The 16,692-nt window shown below is 39.8% G+C and overlaps 1 protein-coding gene across 1 annotated transcript in view; it reads right to left on the bottom strand.

The window, feature by feature from the left end:
* Positions 1-1,568: 1,568 nt before the first annotated feature.
* The window catches only part of srpx (sushi-repeat containing protein X-linked), a 15,244-nt gene continuing 120 nt past the window's right edge, over positions 1,569-16,692 (bottom strand). Inside the window, exons 2-10 of the mRNA XM_054615558.1 lie at positions 9,940-9,996; positions 8,101-8,289; positions 7,143-7,319; positions 6,388-6,514; positions 6,132-6,253; positions 5,434-5,613; positions 4,109-4,242; positions 3,050-3,171; positions 1,569-2,223 (exon numbers count right to left, since the gene is read on the bottom strand). Coding sequence (XP_054471533.1) covers positions 2,040-2,223; positions 3,050-3,171; positions 4,109-4,242; positions 5,434-5,613; positions 6,132-6,253; positions 6,388-6,514; positions 7,143-7,319; positions 8,101-8,289; positions 9,940-9,996 — 1,292 coding nt within the window. The 3' untranslated portion in view covers positions 1,569-2,039. The remainder of the gene's footprint in view (positions 2,224-3,049; positions 3,172-4,108; positions 4,243-5,433; positions 5,614-6,131; positions 6,254-6,387; positions 6,515-7,142; positions 7,320-8,100; positions 8,290-9,939; positions 9,997-16,692) is intronic.

Below are 16,692 nucleotides of genomic sequence, written 5' to 3'. Positions count from 1 at the left end.
TAACACAATAATTAGCTTCAATGTAAATTATCACAACACTGTATCAGTGTGTTAATAGAAACTGCATGGTATTAGAGAAAACAGAGATAGAAGAACAAAAGAAGGTTATGTAAAGCACTGTTAAATAGATCATTTTACACTCAGAAGAGAAAGTGCAGGAACCCTGAGACAGAGGCTGTGTGTTAAAGAGTGAGTCAGCACTGAGGGGAGCTGCCTTCATCTCGGGGAGCCTAATAATGAGTCAGCGACAGTCACCTTGTCTCTGTTGCCTGGGGATCTGCCATCCCACCCTCCTGCGATGAATCACAAATTTCACAATAACCATTCAAAAGTTAAGCCCTGAGCAACCATTTTTCATGTGGAATGCCAATTTTGTTGCGCTTGTCCTCTGCTCTGAAGTCCCTGAGCACAGCGGTCTCACACTGCACATTTATAGTAATAATACATGGTGTTTACTGTACAACATACTTTAGATGAGAGGCTCGTGCAATACTTCATTTCTAAAAAACTCTTGATTTACAGCATGTACTATCTGTTGTGTCTGGTTTCCAAGCATCAAACTTACTGTATTCAAACCTATTTTGTCGCAAATCTGTTATTTTGAAATAAACCCATCTTTCCATAGACTGTTTGCCTTTTTCTGTTTGAGAATATATCCTATATTAAACTATTTAGATGAGTTATTAACTGTTGTCTTTTTGTACAGCCAGAAAAATTAAATATCCATCTTTTCAAGTATTTTTAGTAAATGTAGTTGTTGTTTTTTGGAACATAAAATATATTCAAACAACTCTCTGAGCAAAAACATCCAATCAAAAAGTAGAATGCTTATTGATTCCCCCCCAAAAATGACTACGCTATACCCAGGCCTGAATAGGGATTTGATTCCAAACACTTTGGTTTTATTTAACTGTGTTTACCTGTTGTTCAAATTATCCAATCAGGAGACACCTGTGAATGAATGCATAGCTATGTCCGGTTGTCTCCTGGTTTGTACCTTTACTGAAGACCTGCCAAGGTTGAAACGATGTTGTGTTTCTATAGTTGTAACGAACCTGCCATGAAAGCAATATAAAAAAAAAGATCCACATCACATCCTGTTTCTCTACATGTGAGTGCATTAAATTTGCTCCTTCACAAGTTAGAAGTCTTCAATGCTTGTTTTTCCTGAAGAGCAGCTGTGCTTAATGAGAACATCCCAAAATCTCACACCACTGTCTTTTTTGAGTTGCAAGAGAAAATATCTGCCAGTGAAACAAGTTTGTTTCTCTCTCTCATGAGATACCAACTAAGGCAGTTAGTTCAAGTGGTTGTTTAACGTAAAACACGTTATTAGACTTCAATTTTAGTTTGTGTGTGTTCAGACAGAACAATGATGCATGATTCTAGAAAACGGTTGTTTGGACAAAAACAAGATTTAACGGAAGGGATAGTAGGATTTAGTGGTATCTAGCTGTGAGATTGCAGATTGCAAACACCTGAATGTCCTTTCACCCTTCTTCAATTTCCTCAGAGGACCATGCATGTCTCTTGCACTAACATTGACACACTGAAGATCACCTCCTCAATGACATATTTAATCAGAGCATCACTGTTCTGCATACATAAAACACAAACTATATTCCAGAGTGTACATCATTATTAGAAGATGTGAGATATAAATATTAGACAGGGGAAGAGTGACATGCCAGTTCATGAAGTAAAAATACTTTTTGCACAAAATAGTAAAACATATTCTGCTTTGAAAATATTAATAATAATAAAACATACAGATAGACAAGACACAAGAATCAATATGATTGTAATATACTGTGTGACCCATTCCATTTAGTGACCTCTTTCAGTGATGCTTCAGATCAACACACACACACACACACACACACACACACACATACACACACACAGACGCACTCACACCCTCTGGAAACAGGACTGGATGAGTTCAGGTAGGCGTGTGTGACATGAGAGGATAAAAAAAAGGAGATCTGTCTGCTGTGACTGAGGAGGAGAAGGATCAAAGATGGCTGACAGTCAGTGCTTTATGATTGGCAGGTCTGGCCCGCTTCCTGCTGTAGCACCATCTCGTCCTTGCGGAGGGGGAAGGTGTCGATGGTGGTCAATAATTCAGCTGCTGTGATCGGGAACGGGTAGCGTTGCTTGTCCGTGCCCTGCTTGTCTACCAGGACCATTTGGAAAGACCTTTGAGGAATCTGAAGCTGTAACCTAGGGAACGCACATCAGCTCAGTGAGCAGCAGAGTTGGAAAGTTTCTAAGTACATTTACCTAGATACTGCACTTAAGTACAAATACTATGTACTAGTATTTTAATGAGTAAAAACTTCTCCTTCACTACAACTCAGAGGTAAATATTGTATTTTGTACTGTCTGACAGCTAAATGATGAGCAGATTACAAGTTTTCATCCACTTACTGAACAGTGAAAACGGCGTATCTCCAGCTGGTTGATGTTTAATGATTGTGATAAACTGAATGGAGTGTTACTTTATGTGTAGAGACAATTGTCCTACTTCTTAAACTAATAAACTATTTTAAAAAGCCTCTTGGATCAGCTGGAAACAAATCTGAGGGCTGTTATTCTTTTTAAAGATAAGTGGTTCTCACAGGACAGCGACACTAGAAACATATGATGATTTTATAGAATATAATGCATTGCTGTTGAAGCCAGAAACATCATATTTAAAACACTGACAGGGACCATTTTACTTTGCAGTGAGAACTTTTCTGTTCATTTTGTTAATAAAACTTGAATACTTTTAAGATTTTAAATGCAGAACTTTAACATGAAATGGAGTATTTTCACAGTGCTGTCTTAAGTAAAATATCTAGTGGCCTTATAAGCAGCTGTAGCGAGCCAAAGACAATATGTGTGTGTGTGTGTGTGTGTGTGTGTGTGTGTGTGTGTGTGTGTGTGTGTGTGTGTGTGTGTGTGTGTGTGTGTGTGTGTGTGTGTGTGTGTGTGGGTGCGTGTTTGTGCATGTGTGTGTCTGTGTGTGTGTCTGTGTGTAGTGTGTGTGTGTGTGTGTGTGTACCTGATCTGCAGGGACAGTGCTGGAGGGAGCAGCCTGTGTCGAATTCGGCCAATCTGTGCTGGGTAAGTCCCAACCAGCTCAATTACTGTGACGTGCCTAAGGTCAAGTCCACACTGAGCGTGCTGAGAGGAAGATACAGAGAGAAACCCATCTATAAATTTTGCATTTCTATAGCTTTGTTATTGATTCCTATGCAGGCAAAAGAAGGATATGAACACAGAGGATATATAACTGTCGAACTGAAGTTATGATAGATAACACTAGGGCTGCAACTAAATAATATTTTCATGATTAATTCAAATCTACTCAGAACTGAGTTTTACTGAGTTTACTAAGTTAAACTAAGTTTTACTGTTTTCACATTCATCTGCTGGAGAGGGGGAGTTTAAACAGCAGTTAGGTTTTTTTAATGAACAATATTTGCATATTCACAGATTCTGGGTTTTATAATAAGGTAAAAGGAGTACATTCAATCTTAAGAACTTGTTTTTGTCCAAACAACAGTCCAAACAAACCCCAAATATATACTTTTACAATGGTATAAAACAGGCAGCAATTCCTAACCTCTTGATTGACTTATCAATGAATCAGCCAATCAATTCTGCTCTGAATAGCATAAACAACTCCCAACCAGACAGATTCCAGGACTGATCACTCAGGTTGTTCACAAACTTTTAACACGGTCTTGTCTTTCAGCTGATAACCCGTCACGTTGAAAGGTCAGCGTCTAAAGAAGTATCTAACGGTTTCTGACGATCCGTGGAAACATCCCGCCCCAGAATAAACCTTATCAAAGCCGGTGTCAGGATCATTTAATCATCGCCTTGACATTTTCTGGACAACCACACACGCACACACACACCCCACCCCATCCTCCCTTCATAACTATTTGTCCCACTTACGCAGCAAAGCGAGAAAGAAAATCAAACACACAAACACACACCGGTCCTCTTAGTGAGCAGCAATAGACACACAAATCACTGCAGCATTGACTTCCATCGCCTCTTCCCTCCGTCACCCCACATACAACTCATGTTCTCGCTGTGAGTCGTGCCTCACCTGTAGGTTAGTCATCTGGAAGCGGTAATTATGATTGGCAGCAGTTGGAGCCGAGATAATGAGGAGCCGTCGTTTCTCATAGAACTGGTCCAGCAGTGCAGCAGCTGTACGCACTCCCACGTTAATGTTCATGGCTGCGATGACATTGAATGTACAGTTAAGTGATATGACAAGATATGACGCACCAGACAAGAATACAAGATTTTATACAACACAGCGAGATGCAGCGGAATTTGATTCTTTCGGTCTGTTGAGCAGATGTCATCATCGAAAGTAAACCCGCAACATTGAGTATAAATTACTGATGGTTTGTTGGAACGCAGTCTCTCCCATCTGCTACTTTTTCTCACCGATACAGAAATTCAATAGGTAGGCATCCAGTATTGACTTTTTGAATTGATGGATGGTACAGGGGGGCCTTTTCCCCTCTCACATGGAACCAGTTTAGCACAGCTAACACAGGACTGTTGTGTTGACTGACACTAAACAGCACAAATTAAAAGTAAATATAAATGAGAGTCAGAGCTCGCAGAATGAGACATGGAAAATGTTGCGAGAATTGGCTCACACCAAGTAGCTCAATCTACATAAAATGTAGGCCAATTTATAATTCTCTGTGTCAAACTGGGTTGTTTTTTGTTTACCCAGAGCCTATTCATTATGTTCTGAGAGTGAATACTAGTCCTAAGACGATCCAATAAAATAATTGATCTCCACCAAGTCGTTTCAATGTAAACGACTTGGTGGAGATCAATTATTTTATTTCAACGGTAATAATAATTTAAATAGGAATTAGTAGACCAATTTGGCAACACTGCATGGACAATGTCCTTTAAGATGCAAAGAACAAATAAAAATGGAATATTATTAACAGATATGTTATAATCTCAAACAGAACCGTAAAAATTAATTATTATAAATAATGTTTTGGATCTTTCCAAATTAATCCTAACGCTGCAGTACTTGGAGTGATTTCTGAAGACTGTGGGCATTAATGCGTATTATCAAATATTATTTTGGTCACAGGAAGGATGCAGCTTGAGTAAATGTATGAATGCATTGAAATTAGACTAAAACTACGAAACTCTTGAAATGTCTTAGGCCCATAAAACAAAGTGAAACAGAAAAAATAATGTCTGTGTTTAATCATATTGCAACTCTGTCATCACAAATCCAATGTTTCTTAACTGATTCTCTTATTGTTCCTTATTTGTTTTGTTCGGTTAGAAACTGCCATGAGTAATTAAAAAGAAATAAAATAATAAGTAAAACATTGATGTGTTTGTGTAAGTATGTGTGTGTATCTGTTTGCATGCGGTATGTACCTGCACAGGTGGTGTCTGTGCCCGACCAGGTGAGTCCGTACTGACACACTCTGGCAGCGCTGCCCCGAAGCTCGTAGCCGCCGGTGCAAGTGAACTCACAAGTGGTCCCGTAGTTGTCTCCATCACTGTCACATTTCATGTAACCGTTGTCTGGGGGAAACAGTGGGCTGCAGCGGCGCACTGCACAGAAAGAGAGGCACTTTAGACAAAAACATGTCAGGAGTTGTGACACGCAGCAAGGTGGCATTCAAGTAAATTTAAAAAGACAGAGGTGGTTGGCCTTCTTTGTGTGTACATGACTACATATTCCAAGAAATTTAGGGATTTTGGTGGGAAGATTTTTATTTGTTTTTAGCCATGCTAAGACAGATATCAGTTTGGCCCAAAAGAAGTGAGTTCTAATATCGGGAAATTAAAGGATCTTCCATGAGAGAAAAGCTCGATTTAGCTGCTTTTATTCTCCATATATGTTGAATTTTACTATTGCCTGCAAACAATTATTTCATTCTTGCAAAGAGTTGACCTGCTGTGCATTGACAAGAAGAAATGTAGCTTACACTAGCAATTCATTTGATATAATTAGAAGAGTAACAGCCTCTATTTTTCCCATTTTTAGTACAAAATTACATAGGACTTTCTGGCAGGCTTTCTGAAAAATAACCCATAAAATACAGTTTTACTAGCTTTTATTGGCTCACCTCGCACTCTGACAGTGAAGCGACAGGATCCTTTGTTTCCTGCACGATCAAACACAGTGTAGGACATCTTATGGAGCCCCTCTGGGAAGTCTGATTTTGAAGGTTTCCCTTTCAGGATAACACTGCAAAAGACAGGCTCTGTTTTAATCTTTCACTGTGATCTCCCTGTTCAGAGTGGGATAATAGCCAACAGGAATACAACAGACAGGGTGCATTTGAACAAAAAGCTTAAAAGGGTGGTGAAGATGCGACTGACTCTGTGAGGATGCCATCTGCAGTGTCTACACCCTCTGATGTGTCCCAGGTCACCCTCGCTGTCAGTTTTCCTGGTTCTGCCCACTTATCCTTCAGATTAGGACACTTGATTTTCGGAGGATCCATATCTACACAGAGAGAGAGAAATCATTTTTGAACCAACAGAGAACAAAACAAAACGTTTAAATGTGTATTTTACTACACAGGCCCCAAATGACGAACAGAAAATGCAGACTCTATTGACCAGAGCAGGTTAGAGTAGTAATTGACTGTCAACAAGTAAAGTGAATCATTACTCTAGGAGACTTGATTTTACAAACAGAATTGGTAAGGTTGTGATGGCTGTGGTGCAGTGTGATTGTCCACTGTTACCACGGTCACAAGACCATTCAGCCATTTCTACAATCACCTACAAGTGATTACCTATAAGTGCAGGCCTTAAAGCCCAGCTTTCCATGAAAAACAGTCGATTTCACGCTCAGACTGCAGCTGCAAAAAGCTTGAAAGACATTTAGCATTTTCTGGTGATGAGGTGATGTTTGTGTCTCTGAGTACATGTACATGACTCGAGGCTTGTTTTTTTCCAAACATCAATCATATAACCTTGTATTATGAGGAATACATGGTAGACTGCAGCTGGCATTATGCCTTAAGCAAATAATTACCTGTTACATGTGTTTTTGTGGCTTAGTAGTCTTCTCCAGTCCTCTGTGGGAGATAAAATAATGCACAAAATCACAACACACACAGTCTTACCAACACAAGTGGGGTCTCCAGCACTCCATGCCTTGGTGTACTGGCACGTTGCCGTCTTCTGTCCCTTCATACTGAATCCAGGCGAGCAGAAGAACTCACAGCGAGAGTTGAAGTAGTAGCCGTCCGAACACTTGTAGCCGCCGTTAACTGGCATGTTCAGCTTGGCACAGCGGATCTCTGTCAGAGAAAGAGCTCAGTGTTAAAGGGCTTACTATGAGTAAAGGGATGATTTGCTCAGTTCAATGGTCCAGGTAAATTCAATACATTTAGGCTGATGCCTCTATGTAATAATACAATATAGTGGTCCATCTTGGTCTTTTATAACAGCTTACATCAACTATCATCATTGGTCTTCTTTGATTAAATGTTTTAATTTCACAGCTATCCTAAAAATAAAACTGAGAACCCTTTACCTGAGCTGATGGTAGATCAGCAGCGGTAATAGCAGTAGCAATGGTCGTAGTAGTAGTAGTCCTTAATTACAAAAGATGCGCTAAAGGCATCAGTAGCCTTTAAACAAAGTTCTTGTCAGATTGAGTGCATCATCATCCTTATTAAACAATTATCGTATTGGCTTTCAGACATTGTACAAAAGAGTTATTTAGTGTGCCATGGTGTAAATACTGTTTTCAAAGATACTTTTACACTCTGCAGAGAATAGACATCAGGTAGATGAGATTTATCCATGTAGTCCTGTACAAATTTGTTGTATGAACATTAATCAATTTTTAAATTCCTGAACATCAAGTACAGAGTTTTAATTTAGGACAGAAAACAACACACTCCCTCCACTGATGAAGACAGTCAGATGTGGTTCAAGGCTGCAGAAAAAATTGTGGACCTGCTATTTCCACGGTTAAAAAAAGGAACAATTATTATCAGGAATCCCAAAACCTAGTATGTAATGTAAGGTACTCGCATGAGTGTATATATGCATGTGTAGATGTCAGTTTTTTACCTCGGCAGGCGTAGTTAGAGGACCAGTGCTTGTTCGCCATACACACCACCTCTGAGCTCTGGGACTCGTATCCCTGCTTGCAGCGGATTTTGCAACGAGTCCCCATCACGTTCCTGTAGTGCTCTCCTCTGGGTGTACGACAGCTCACATCCCCATGTTTCACCTTAATGGGCGCACACCACGGGGTCCCTAAAAGCAGAGGGAAGACAGCTGCAATGACCTTTCCATCGCAGATTCCAAGGCAATTATATGTTTTTTATATGGTAAGGCCTTGGAGTGAGAGATTATGAGTGTTCGATAATAAGCACTTACCTGAAAACTATAAAATACGAGAAATCCTTCCTTTATAAGTGTGAAAATATGAAAACCCTCCCATCATCTGAGTTCAGACTGATACAGAGGATTTATTTTTACCTTATCTGCAACTTCCCATAATCCAACAGTGTCTCATGAGGCATAGAAGATAGTCCCACTTGAGGGGAAGACATATGATGATGTGAAGAAAGAACTGAGGTTTAAAAGTTTGTGTGTAAAACTCCATAGCTAGATGTGTTGAGATAACGGCTCTTTTTTGATACTTATCACACTACTGACTGCTGTCTGTTGTGCTATCCCTGGATATAGTCTGTCAAAAACATGACATTTATTAAGCTGACTGCAGATGTATCAGTTTTACTCCAAAACAATAATGTCCTGTTGGAATAGTTGAATAAGGAGTTCGATACAAATGTGGTGTCTGTATGGTAACTATGAAGAGCAAGCCTTTAATACTTATGAGAACAATCGCAATTGCCTTCAACTTTGCTACTCTCATGGGGGACGACTTTGACCATCTCTACAATGCTTATGTAAAAGATTCCTCATTATATGCCAAGTATGAGGGGCCACAAAGCTCTTATTTCAATACAGGGAATCAAAATCTGCAGCTTATTTCCTTCTGGCTAAGGACAAACACTATCATCAACATACGTATGCACACACTTGGAGAGAGAACCCTACAGTTTAGGCTAATTTCCAGTTGGAATCAAAATGAGTATTCATTACGCAGCGAGCCTCCCTTGCTGCCTCTCTCTGTATGTGTGTGTGTGTGTGTCGCCAAAGTTTCCACAACCCCTGAGTAAGTGAAAATAATACTACATTCAAGCTTTTACACAGTTTAGTTTGGCCTGGAGGATAATGTTCCCCGTCTAACTGACCCCAAATCTAAAGCTGGAAGCTACTTTGATGTAACTGAGTCAGTTCACAAAACGGGCTGGACTAACTACCGTTTAATTATGTCTCTTTAAAGACACAGTGAAATAACAAAAATGCTTATTTCTAGTGCTAATCCTGTGTCCCTGTATTTATTGTTCAGTTATTTTTATCATACTCCAAATATATGTTTTAAAAAAAAAAAAAAAAAAAAAGGTAGGCTATTGTATAAACTTACCTCCTTTTTTTCTCCCCGTAAGGCACGAAAAGGCACTAAAAAAAACGTTGATTATGGTTTCTTCTTATTTACTGATTTGCCCTTATCCCTCTGTGTCTGATCTTACATCGCTGTTGAGGAACCAAGATAACAGTCCTCTAACTTCTTATTGTGCTGTATTTGCTATGCCAATCAAATCTAAAGGACTTTATCAAATCCCTCTGGCGCTAAACCCCACCAATATAGTCTGTATCATTCTGATACATCTAGATATTAGATAATGAGGCTAACTGCCATTTCACTGCGACTTTATGCATAACAATTCACAAAACCATATTAAATGTGATCTCAAAATAAGAAGTCCCTTTGAAATATGAGATATATTTGAGAATGAATGTGTGTGGGTCGTGTCAAACTGAGCATGTGGTCACCTTTATATCTACGAGAATACCAGTCCTCATCGTCTCCATAGGCGTACTGTCCTGACCCTAGGGATGGAAGAAAAGAAGAAAAAGCAACTAATACAAGGACAAGAGTTGCATCCAAGATGTTAAGCAATGTTTGAAAGCATTGTCCTGGGCTGGCCTCTTTGCCTCTTTTTTCATTGCAAACAGCACAAGAACAGGCTCAAAAATATTGCTTAACTTTTCATCTGATCCAAACTCTAGGGGGGATCTGGATCTTTTGGACAGACCACATGCACAAGGAATAAATCACAAAAGATCCTCTTTTTACAGCTGGTTTGGAAAAATGAATCTGTTTAACACACATTCATTCTTCTCAATCCAGAATTGTTCTTTTTCTTCTTTTGCTGTGGCCATTGCATTGGTTAAAAATGGAGGGAGTGAAACTATTTTGAAACTTTTTGTTCCAAAACAGCTCCCATAGATCACACTTACCATTTTAAGTAAACTTTAACCAGTGAGCAGATCACTCAGACAGAGAAAATTCATTGCAACCATAAAATAGCAGCATTCAAGGAGAACTGAAATATTCCTCAGTGGTGGCTGCAGAGCTGGTGGAGGACACACTTGAGTGATAAGCCTAAAAGACAAATGTGAGGGGAATTTTGATAAGCAGGTTGTCTTAGGAAAGACAACGAAGGGACCAGGTCAGGAAGCAGTAAAAACAGAGAAGGAAGAGGAAATGGGTGAGGAAGGGGTTAAAGAAGGGGGAAGGTGCTCAACCTTGGCCCCTGGATGTTATGAACACCAGTGTGAATGTGTCCTCTGTTCAGAATCTTCAAGAGAGGTGTGTTCAAGCCTCCGTCAGCTTCATATACCAGCGACATGTTTGGTCATTGAACCTGATACTGAGAGCACATCTCACGTCCCGTTCCCTGCATTCCTCATCATGGCTTTTCTGTCACGTTAATAAAAGCTGTCTGGACCAAAATGCCGCAAGTCATCTAATACAAACACACACACACACACACACACACACACACACACACACACACACACACACACACACACACACACACACACACACACACACACACACACACACACACACACACACAGGTTTTGAGCTTTTAGCAGTCGGATCACACAGCATGGATTGTACGGAGCAAACTCACATACTGAGTGAGTCAGACTTAGCTGTCTAGTGGGAAAACTTCAATATCTGCTTCTTAATGGAGGGAGAAAGGGAGGCAGAGAAAAGTGTGGAAAACTAATTACAGTGTGTGTGTGTGTGTGTGTGTGTGTGTGTGTGTGTGTGTGTGTGTGTGTGTGTGTGTGTGTGTGTGTGTGTGTGTGTGTTTGTGTGCATGTGTGTGTGCGCGTGTGTTTGTGTGTGTGTTTGTGTGTGTCTCCTCCAAAGTGAACATTCATTTGGGCTACATGCGCCAGAAAAATGATCAGTTCTATAACGACTTGCAGCCATTCCATGTAAACAAGATACAAGAAGTTACACCACAGCCAATAGGAGCTACTTGTTTGTGATTGGCTAGGAGGTGTTATCACAAACAGTAATTCAGTTACTCTCTTTTCTTCAGATGCAAATCACCTTATGAAACTAAATTATAATCCTTTAGATTTTCATGATACTGTTGATAATATTCCTGCAATAACCATTTAATGTTTTAGTGGAGTAGTGAACCATTCCTGCTCTAGGATTTAATTTGCCTTCACTTGTTTGAGGGATTCACAGGAAACGAAGCTAGCATGTTATCTTCATTTTTTTATCTCATTGGTATCTTCCTCACTGCTGGGTGTTCACTCTCTTAACACCGTGTTAGAGCTGTATAAATTTACTGCAAAGCCAATATTTTCCACTGCTGCTTCACATTAAAAGCCTTCAACTGGCTTGATGGCTCATATTGTGAAGCAGCCCCAGAAAACGCTATTTATTTATCACTGAGGCCCTAAGTGCCACCAGTCCTTCAAATATGTTTCTACAAAACGTTTCGATTTATTATTCAATTTTTTTTCTGCAGAAACATTTTTTAAAGGTCGTATATGCGGAATTCATAGCATCAAAAAACATCTGCAATGTAAGGTTATAGGTGAGAAATGACTAGCTGAGCAGAGAATAAAGTCAGTCTACTTCTGTGTGTGTCGTATGTTGTGCTTTGATGTTGTTGACATATAGCCGGGCCGACCGCGCATGCATTTAAGTGTAAGTTAGTATCTCTTAGGCGCCCCACTAGCTAGCTAATGAGAAACACTCTACATTGCAGTTACAGCTAATAACGCCATTGTTTTCCACCATACCACCATCAGGAAACGGTAACAGCAGCAGCAGTTCATACTTGAAAATGTTTTTGCCTTCTACACCTTCACAAAGTAAAAGATGCTGCAGTTTTAATACTAACACCACCTGCAGGCAAACAGTTTTACAGCAGTGTTTCTTTCACTTGTGTGTGTGTTTTACTTTTTAATGCTTATGCCACCTGGCAGCTAAAGTACATTTTTATTTGAAGACCAACATAACAACCACATAACTGTTACAGTCATATATCATTTTTAACCGCCCTGCAATAACAATTTGACTTAACCAGACTGTATAACCCCATAGATTCATATCCACATCCAACAAGTAAAATAACCAAAATCTATGATGAGTCAGACAGAGATACAGTGACACCAAATTACAGTAAACACCTTTATGGATTTAGAGAACAACATTTTTTATCCAGTATATTATTTATATATAGGCCCATTGGGAATTTAGTAGTCTGTCCTGTTATGTGATTTCAGTTCAGCCAAATCCAGTACTTAGATGCGGAAAAAATCAAAAGCAGGAGCATTAGATATAAAATTCATGATGAATAAATCCAAGGAGTGTTTAATCAATATATATATCTTACTGGGAAAGAACAGGGCCCTAAACTAAAAAATAGTACAGAAATACAATTCAACTTGTGTTGCAAGTACAGTTGCCTTTGACCTTTACTGCACTTGTGCTGTAGATATACAATGACCTAGATGACGGAGATGGTTCTACAGAACACCAAAATGCTTACTTTCAATGATTTTGTGAAAATTATTGTAATGATTTGGGCGGCTGTGGCGTAGTGGAGAGCAAGGTAGTTCTCCATTCAGAGGGTCGGTGGTTCGATACCCGGCTTCGGCAGTCGATGTGTCCTTGAGCAAGACACTTAACCCCAAGTTGCTCCCGAAGGCTTGCCATCGGTGTGGACTGGATGTTGCATGAATGTTAGTTAGAGTCTGATGGTGGCACCTTGCATGGTAGCCTGTCATCAGTGTGTGAATGGGTGAATGATATGTAATATACTACTGACTGTAAGTCGCTTTGGATAAAAGTGTCTGCTAAATGACTGTAATGTAATGATTTCTTTGTTTGGTTTTCAAAGCTAATGGTCTGTAGAAATATTCAGTTGTTTTATCTGCTGAACAAGAAATATGTAACACAATAACAAAATAACATGCAAGACAGACCTTAGTCCTTGTTTTTTGTTATCGTCTTGAACTGTTTCTTTTGGACTTCTTCCTTCTCCAAAGTAACCAAGACGGTAACACAGAGCAGTGTGAACTCTGTAAATGTCCTAGTTTGAAGCAGAAAATGTGCTTGGTTACACACAACTCAATGCTTTTGTTACATGTGAGGTCTTCTTTGTGAAAAAGTCTACATCCTGCAGGGTCGAGAGAAAGAGACACTCACACGCATGTTGATTTAGGTGGCACTATCCACTTTTCCTTGACACATCCTTAACGTCCGTGGCTGCATTTCTAAACATTTGCTGCTGTTACCTTTCTTGCCAACAGGTTGGAACGAATATACAGGCCCTGAAACTTTACTGCATCCTTGCATTTGGATGGAATTGTCTGAGCCAGGTTAGTCCTTGTTGATAAAAGCACTCCAGAGTCAAACAAGTCCAAGCAAAGAAAATGTGGTCTGATGATAAGGTGGAATTAACAGCCAGCATGCCATTCCTGTTTATCTATTTCCAATAAGGCTTAGCCGGAAAGACGTCAAAAACTTAATTGTGCGGGAAGCATAGAAGCCCATCTTCGTGACAAACCTCTGGGAGCTTGAAATTACAGAGCCCGATAGCCCAATTAGCTTTTTTCTGCAGCTCTGTAATATAAACCGTCATTATGGTGAAGCTCATTCCCTGTGAGTGTTAAAGTAGCTGCAGGCTAACAGAGCTGAAGAGAGTAGAAAATAAAATGGGATGTCATTTCTTTATCGTCAATTCAAAAGGCTACGATTACAGTTACATAATTCCTTTTGGTGCATTAATGAGTTCTGTCCCATTCAAGCTGTATACCAACACCTCTGCTGTGCTTCTTAATCACATCAGCAGTTTCTGACCCTGAGGAACAAACTGCTGCTGCTGTTTTTATCTCCATTAACACTTTACACTGAGGTATACAACAGTCGCTAAGTTGTTACAGTAACGGCCAACAGATCTCCACTGTATTTATATGTTAAAATCATAATTGGTGTTTCATTTAAAAATATATATATTTCTAAATGTGTTTTTGCATACAAAGGCTCAGTAGCTACTTGCGTAGGATGAAGTGCTACATTACCTGAGAGACACAGAATGAATAATAGGGGTTAGCAGCAGAGTAAATTGGGAATGATTTATTTAAAAAAGGGTTCAGTGTTCAGATTCACAGTTAGAAACTCATCATAGCACACTGCTTAATTAATATAGCATTTATATGTCTGCTCCTGAAGCTGCTTTAATCAATATATTTGCATTAACAATGGATCAAGTGACTGGTGTAATGTAAAAGGGTTCGCTCGTAGTGACAAACCTGCAGTGAATTATCAGCTGACTCTGCATTTCCCCTTTTTGCTCAATGCCCTCACAGTCCTCTCTCATCATCGTCATTCCCCAAAGAAGGAAGCGGTTTCGGGCTAAAAAAACCTCTTAGAAACACTGTTCACTACCTGCTCAGCACCAAAACAGCAGGCAAGGGCAGTTCGCGTCTAGCTTGTGAACATAGTGGAGCATTTAGCAGCTAAAGCAGCAGAGACCTCGGGGTAGAGACCAAAACCAGAGCTAAAAGAGTTAACATTAAACCTACACATTGTACTTCCATAAGTGCAAACACGACTTCAAATGAAGCTGAATGTTGCTTGTGATGGATGTGTAGATAAATAACATAAATAACAGTTGTAACTTTCTGGCAAAGACTGTAAATCTTCTCCAGTGATAGTGCTTTCTGGCATTTCCCAGAATTACTCCCTGAGGGTGGGAGGATGTTCCCCAGACTCACATCAGCTCAAGAATCGTCATGGAAAATGTGATCAGGCTTTTATGAATACTTACTTAAGAAGGGTTTAAACTGTAAGAAGTAATGTGGAACACAGGCTGGGCTTAAAGAATTCCACTGTTAATAAAAAAGTGCCCAAAAGGTGCAAAAGGAGTCATTCTGGAGTACTGCCACCCAGTTCTGAGGCACGCACACTCTACAACTCAACTGGTTAATTGGCCAGCAGAACAAACACAAACACAGCCCTGCAAAATAAACTTCTTATAAACACAAACACTCACACAAGTACAGACCAGAGTCTTCACTGGCAGCTCGACAGGCAGTTTTTAGTCTGTCAGTGTAAATCTGCTCTGCAGCATGTTTCAGCCTGTATGTTCATACAGCAGCAACTCTCAAACCATTTACAGGCACATAGCCACTGTAACTACACACACACGTACACACACACACACACACACACACACACACACACACACACACACACACACACACACACACACACACACACACACACACACACACACACACACACACACACAATACTTCATCCAGACTTGAGCTTTGAAGTCATTTCAGCTCCTCACTGCAGGCCACAGGCAACTCCATCTATCTTCATAGTCTGTATGTGTTCTTATGTTGGATACTTTTATTCAGTGTGAGGCTGCAACGGTCATTTTTTCAAAACATCAATCATTGAATCCTCTTGTCTATAAAAGGTGAGTAAATGTCTATCACAAAATGTACTAGAGTCTCATGTACCGTCTTCTTTTGTCTTGTTTTATACACCCAACAGTCCAAAACCCTAAAGGTTCTTAATTTACAATAAAAGAAGACAAAGCAAAAACAGGAAATGCTCATATTACAAAAGCAGAGACCAGGTAACATTTGGGATTTTTACTAATAAAAAGAATGGCACGGACGATTAACTGATTATCAAACGAACTGCTGATTCATTTCATGGATAATTGATCGACTTATTCATAAGTAAAATACTGAAAATACTTCCAAGATGTAAAGGTCATTTGCAGTGGTTTAATCCAAAGAGTTGATGAATAGCTCAGTCTTAGTAATGTATTAAAAGGAGAGGGCAAAAGTTAAACTCACACTGCACCTACACTACAGTTGCAGGGCTTTCATCCGGGCCACAGACTGAGCACTGTGCAGAGAAACGTCCCCCAGATGCACACTGCACTCCCCCCGCTGCCCTCCCCCTCCTCCACGTAAACACCAGCGCGGTTCACCAGAAAAACAGCGCAAGAAGGACAAGAAGCCTCAAATGAATGCAAAAAAAAAGTAATACAAAAGTATTCACCCACTACAAATAGTTTGATTTTAAAGTTCAGCTTTAAATCAGTGATTGCCCTGTTACTGTTACTCTGGGTGTTTTTTTTCTCAACAGACAATCTAAAACTGTTGGGTTATTTCATCCATCTGGTCCCGGGACGGTTACTAATGTCCAGGAGGTGAATGAGGGTCTTTGTCAGTTTT

Source organism: Anoplopoma fimbria, chromosome 16, assembly GCF_027596085.1.
Source record: "Anoplopoma fimbria isolate UVic2021 breed Golden Eagle Sablefish chromosome 16, Afim_UVic_2022, whole genome shotgun sequence".
Lineage (NCBI taxonomy): Eukaryota > Metazoa > Chordata > Actinopteri > Perciformes > Anoplopomatidae > Anoplopoma > Anoplopoma fimbria.
This window is presented reverse-complemented; position numbering and strand designations above follow the sequence as displayed.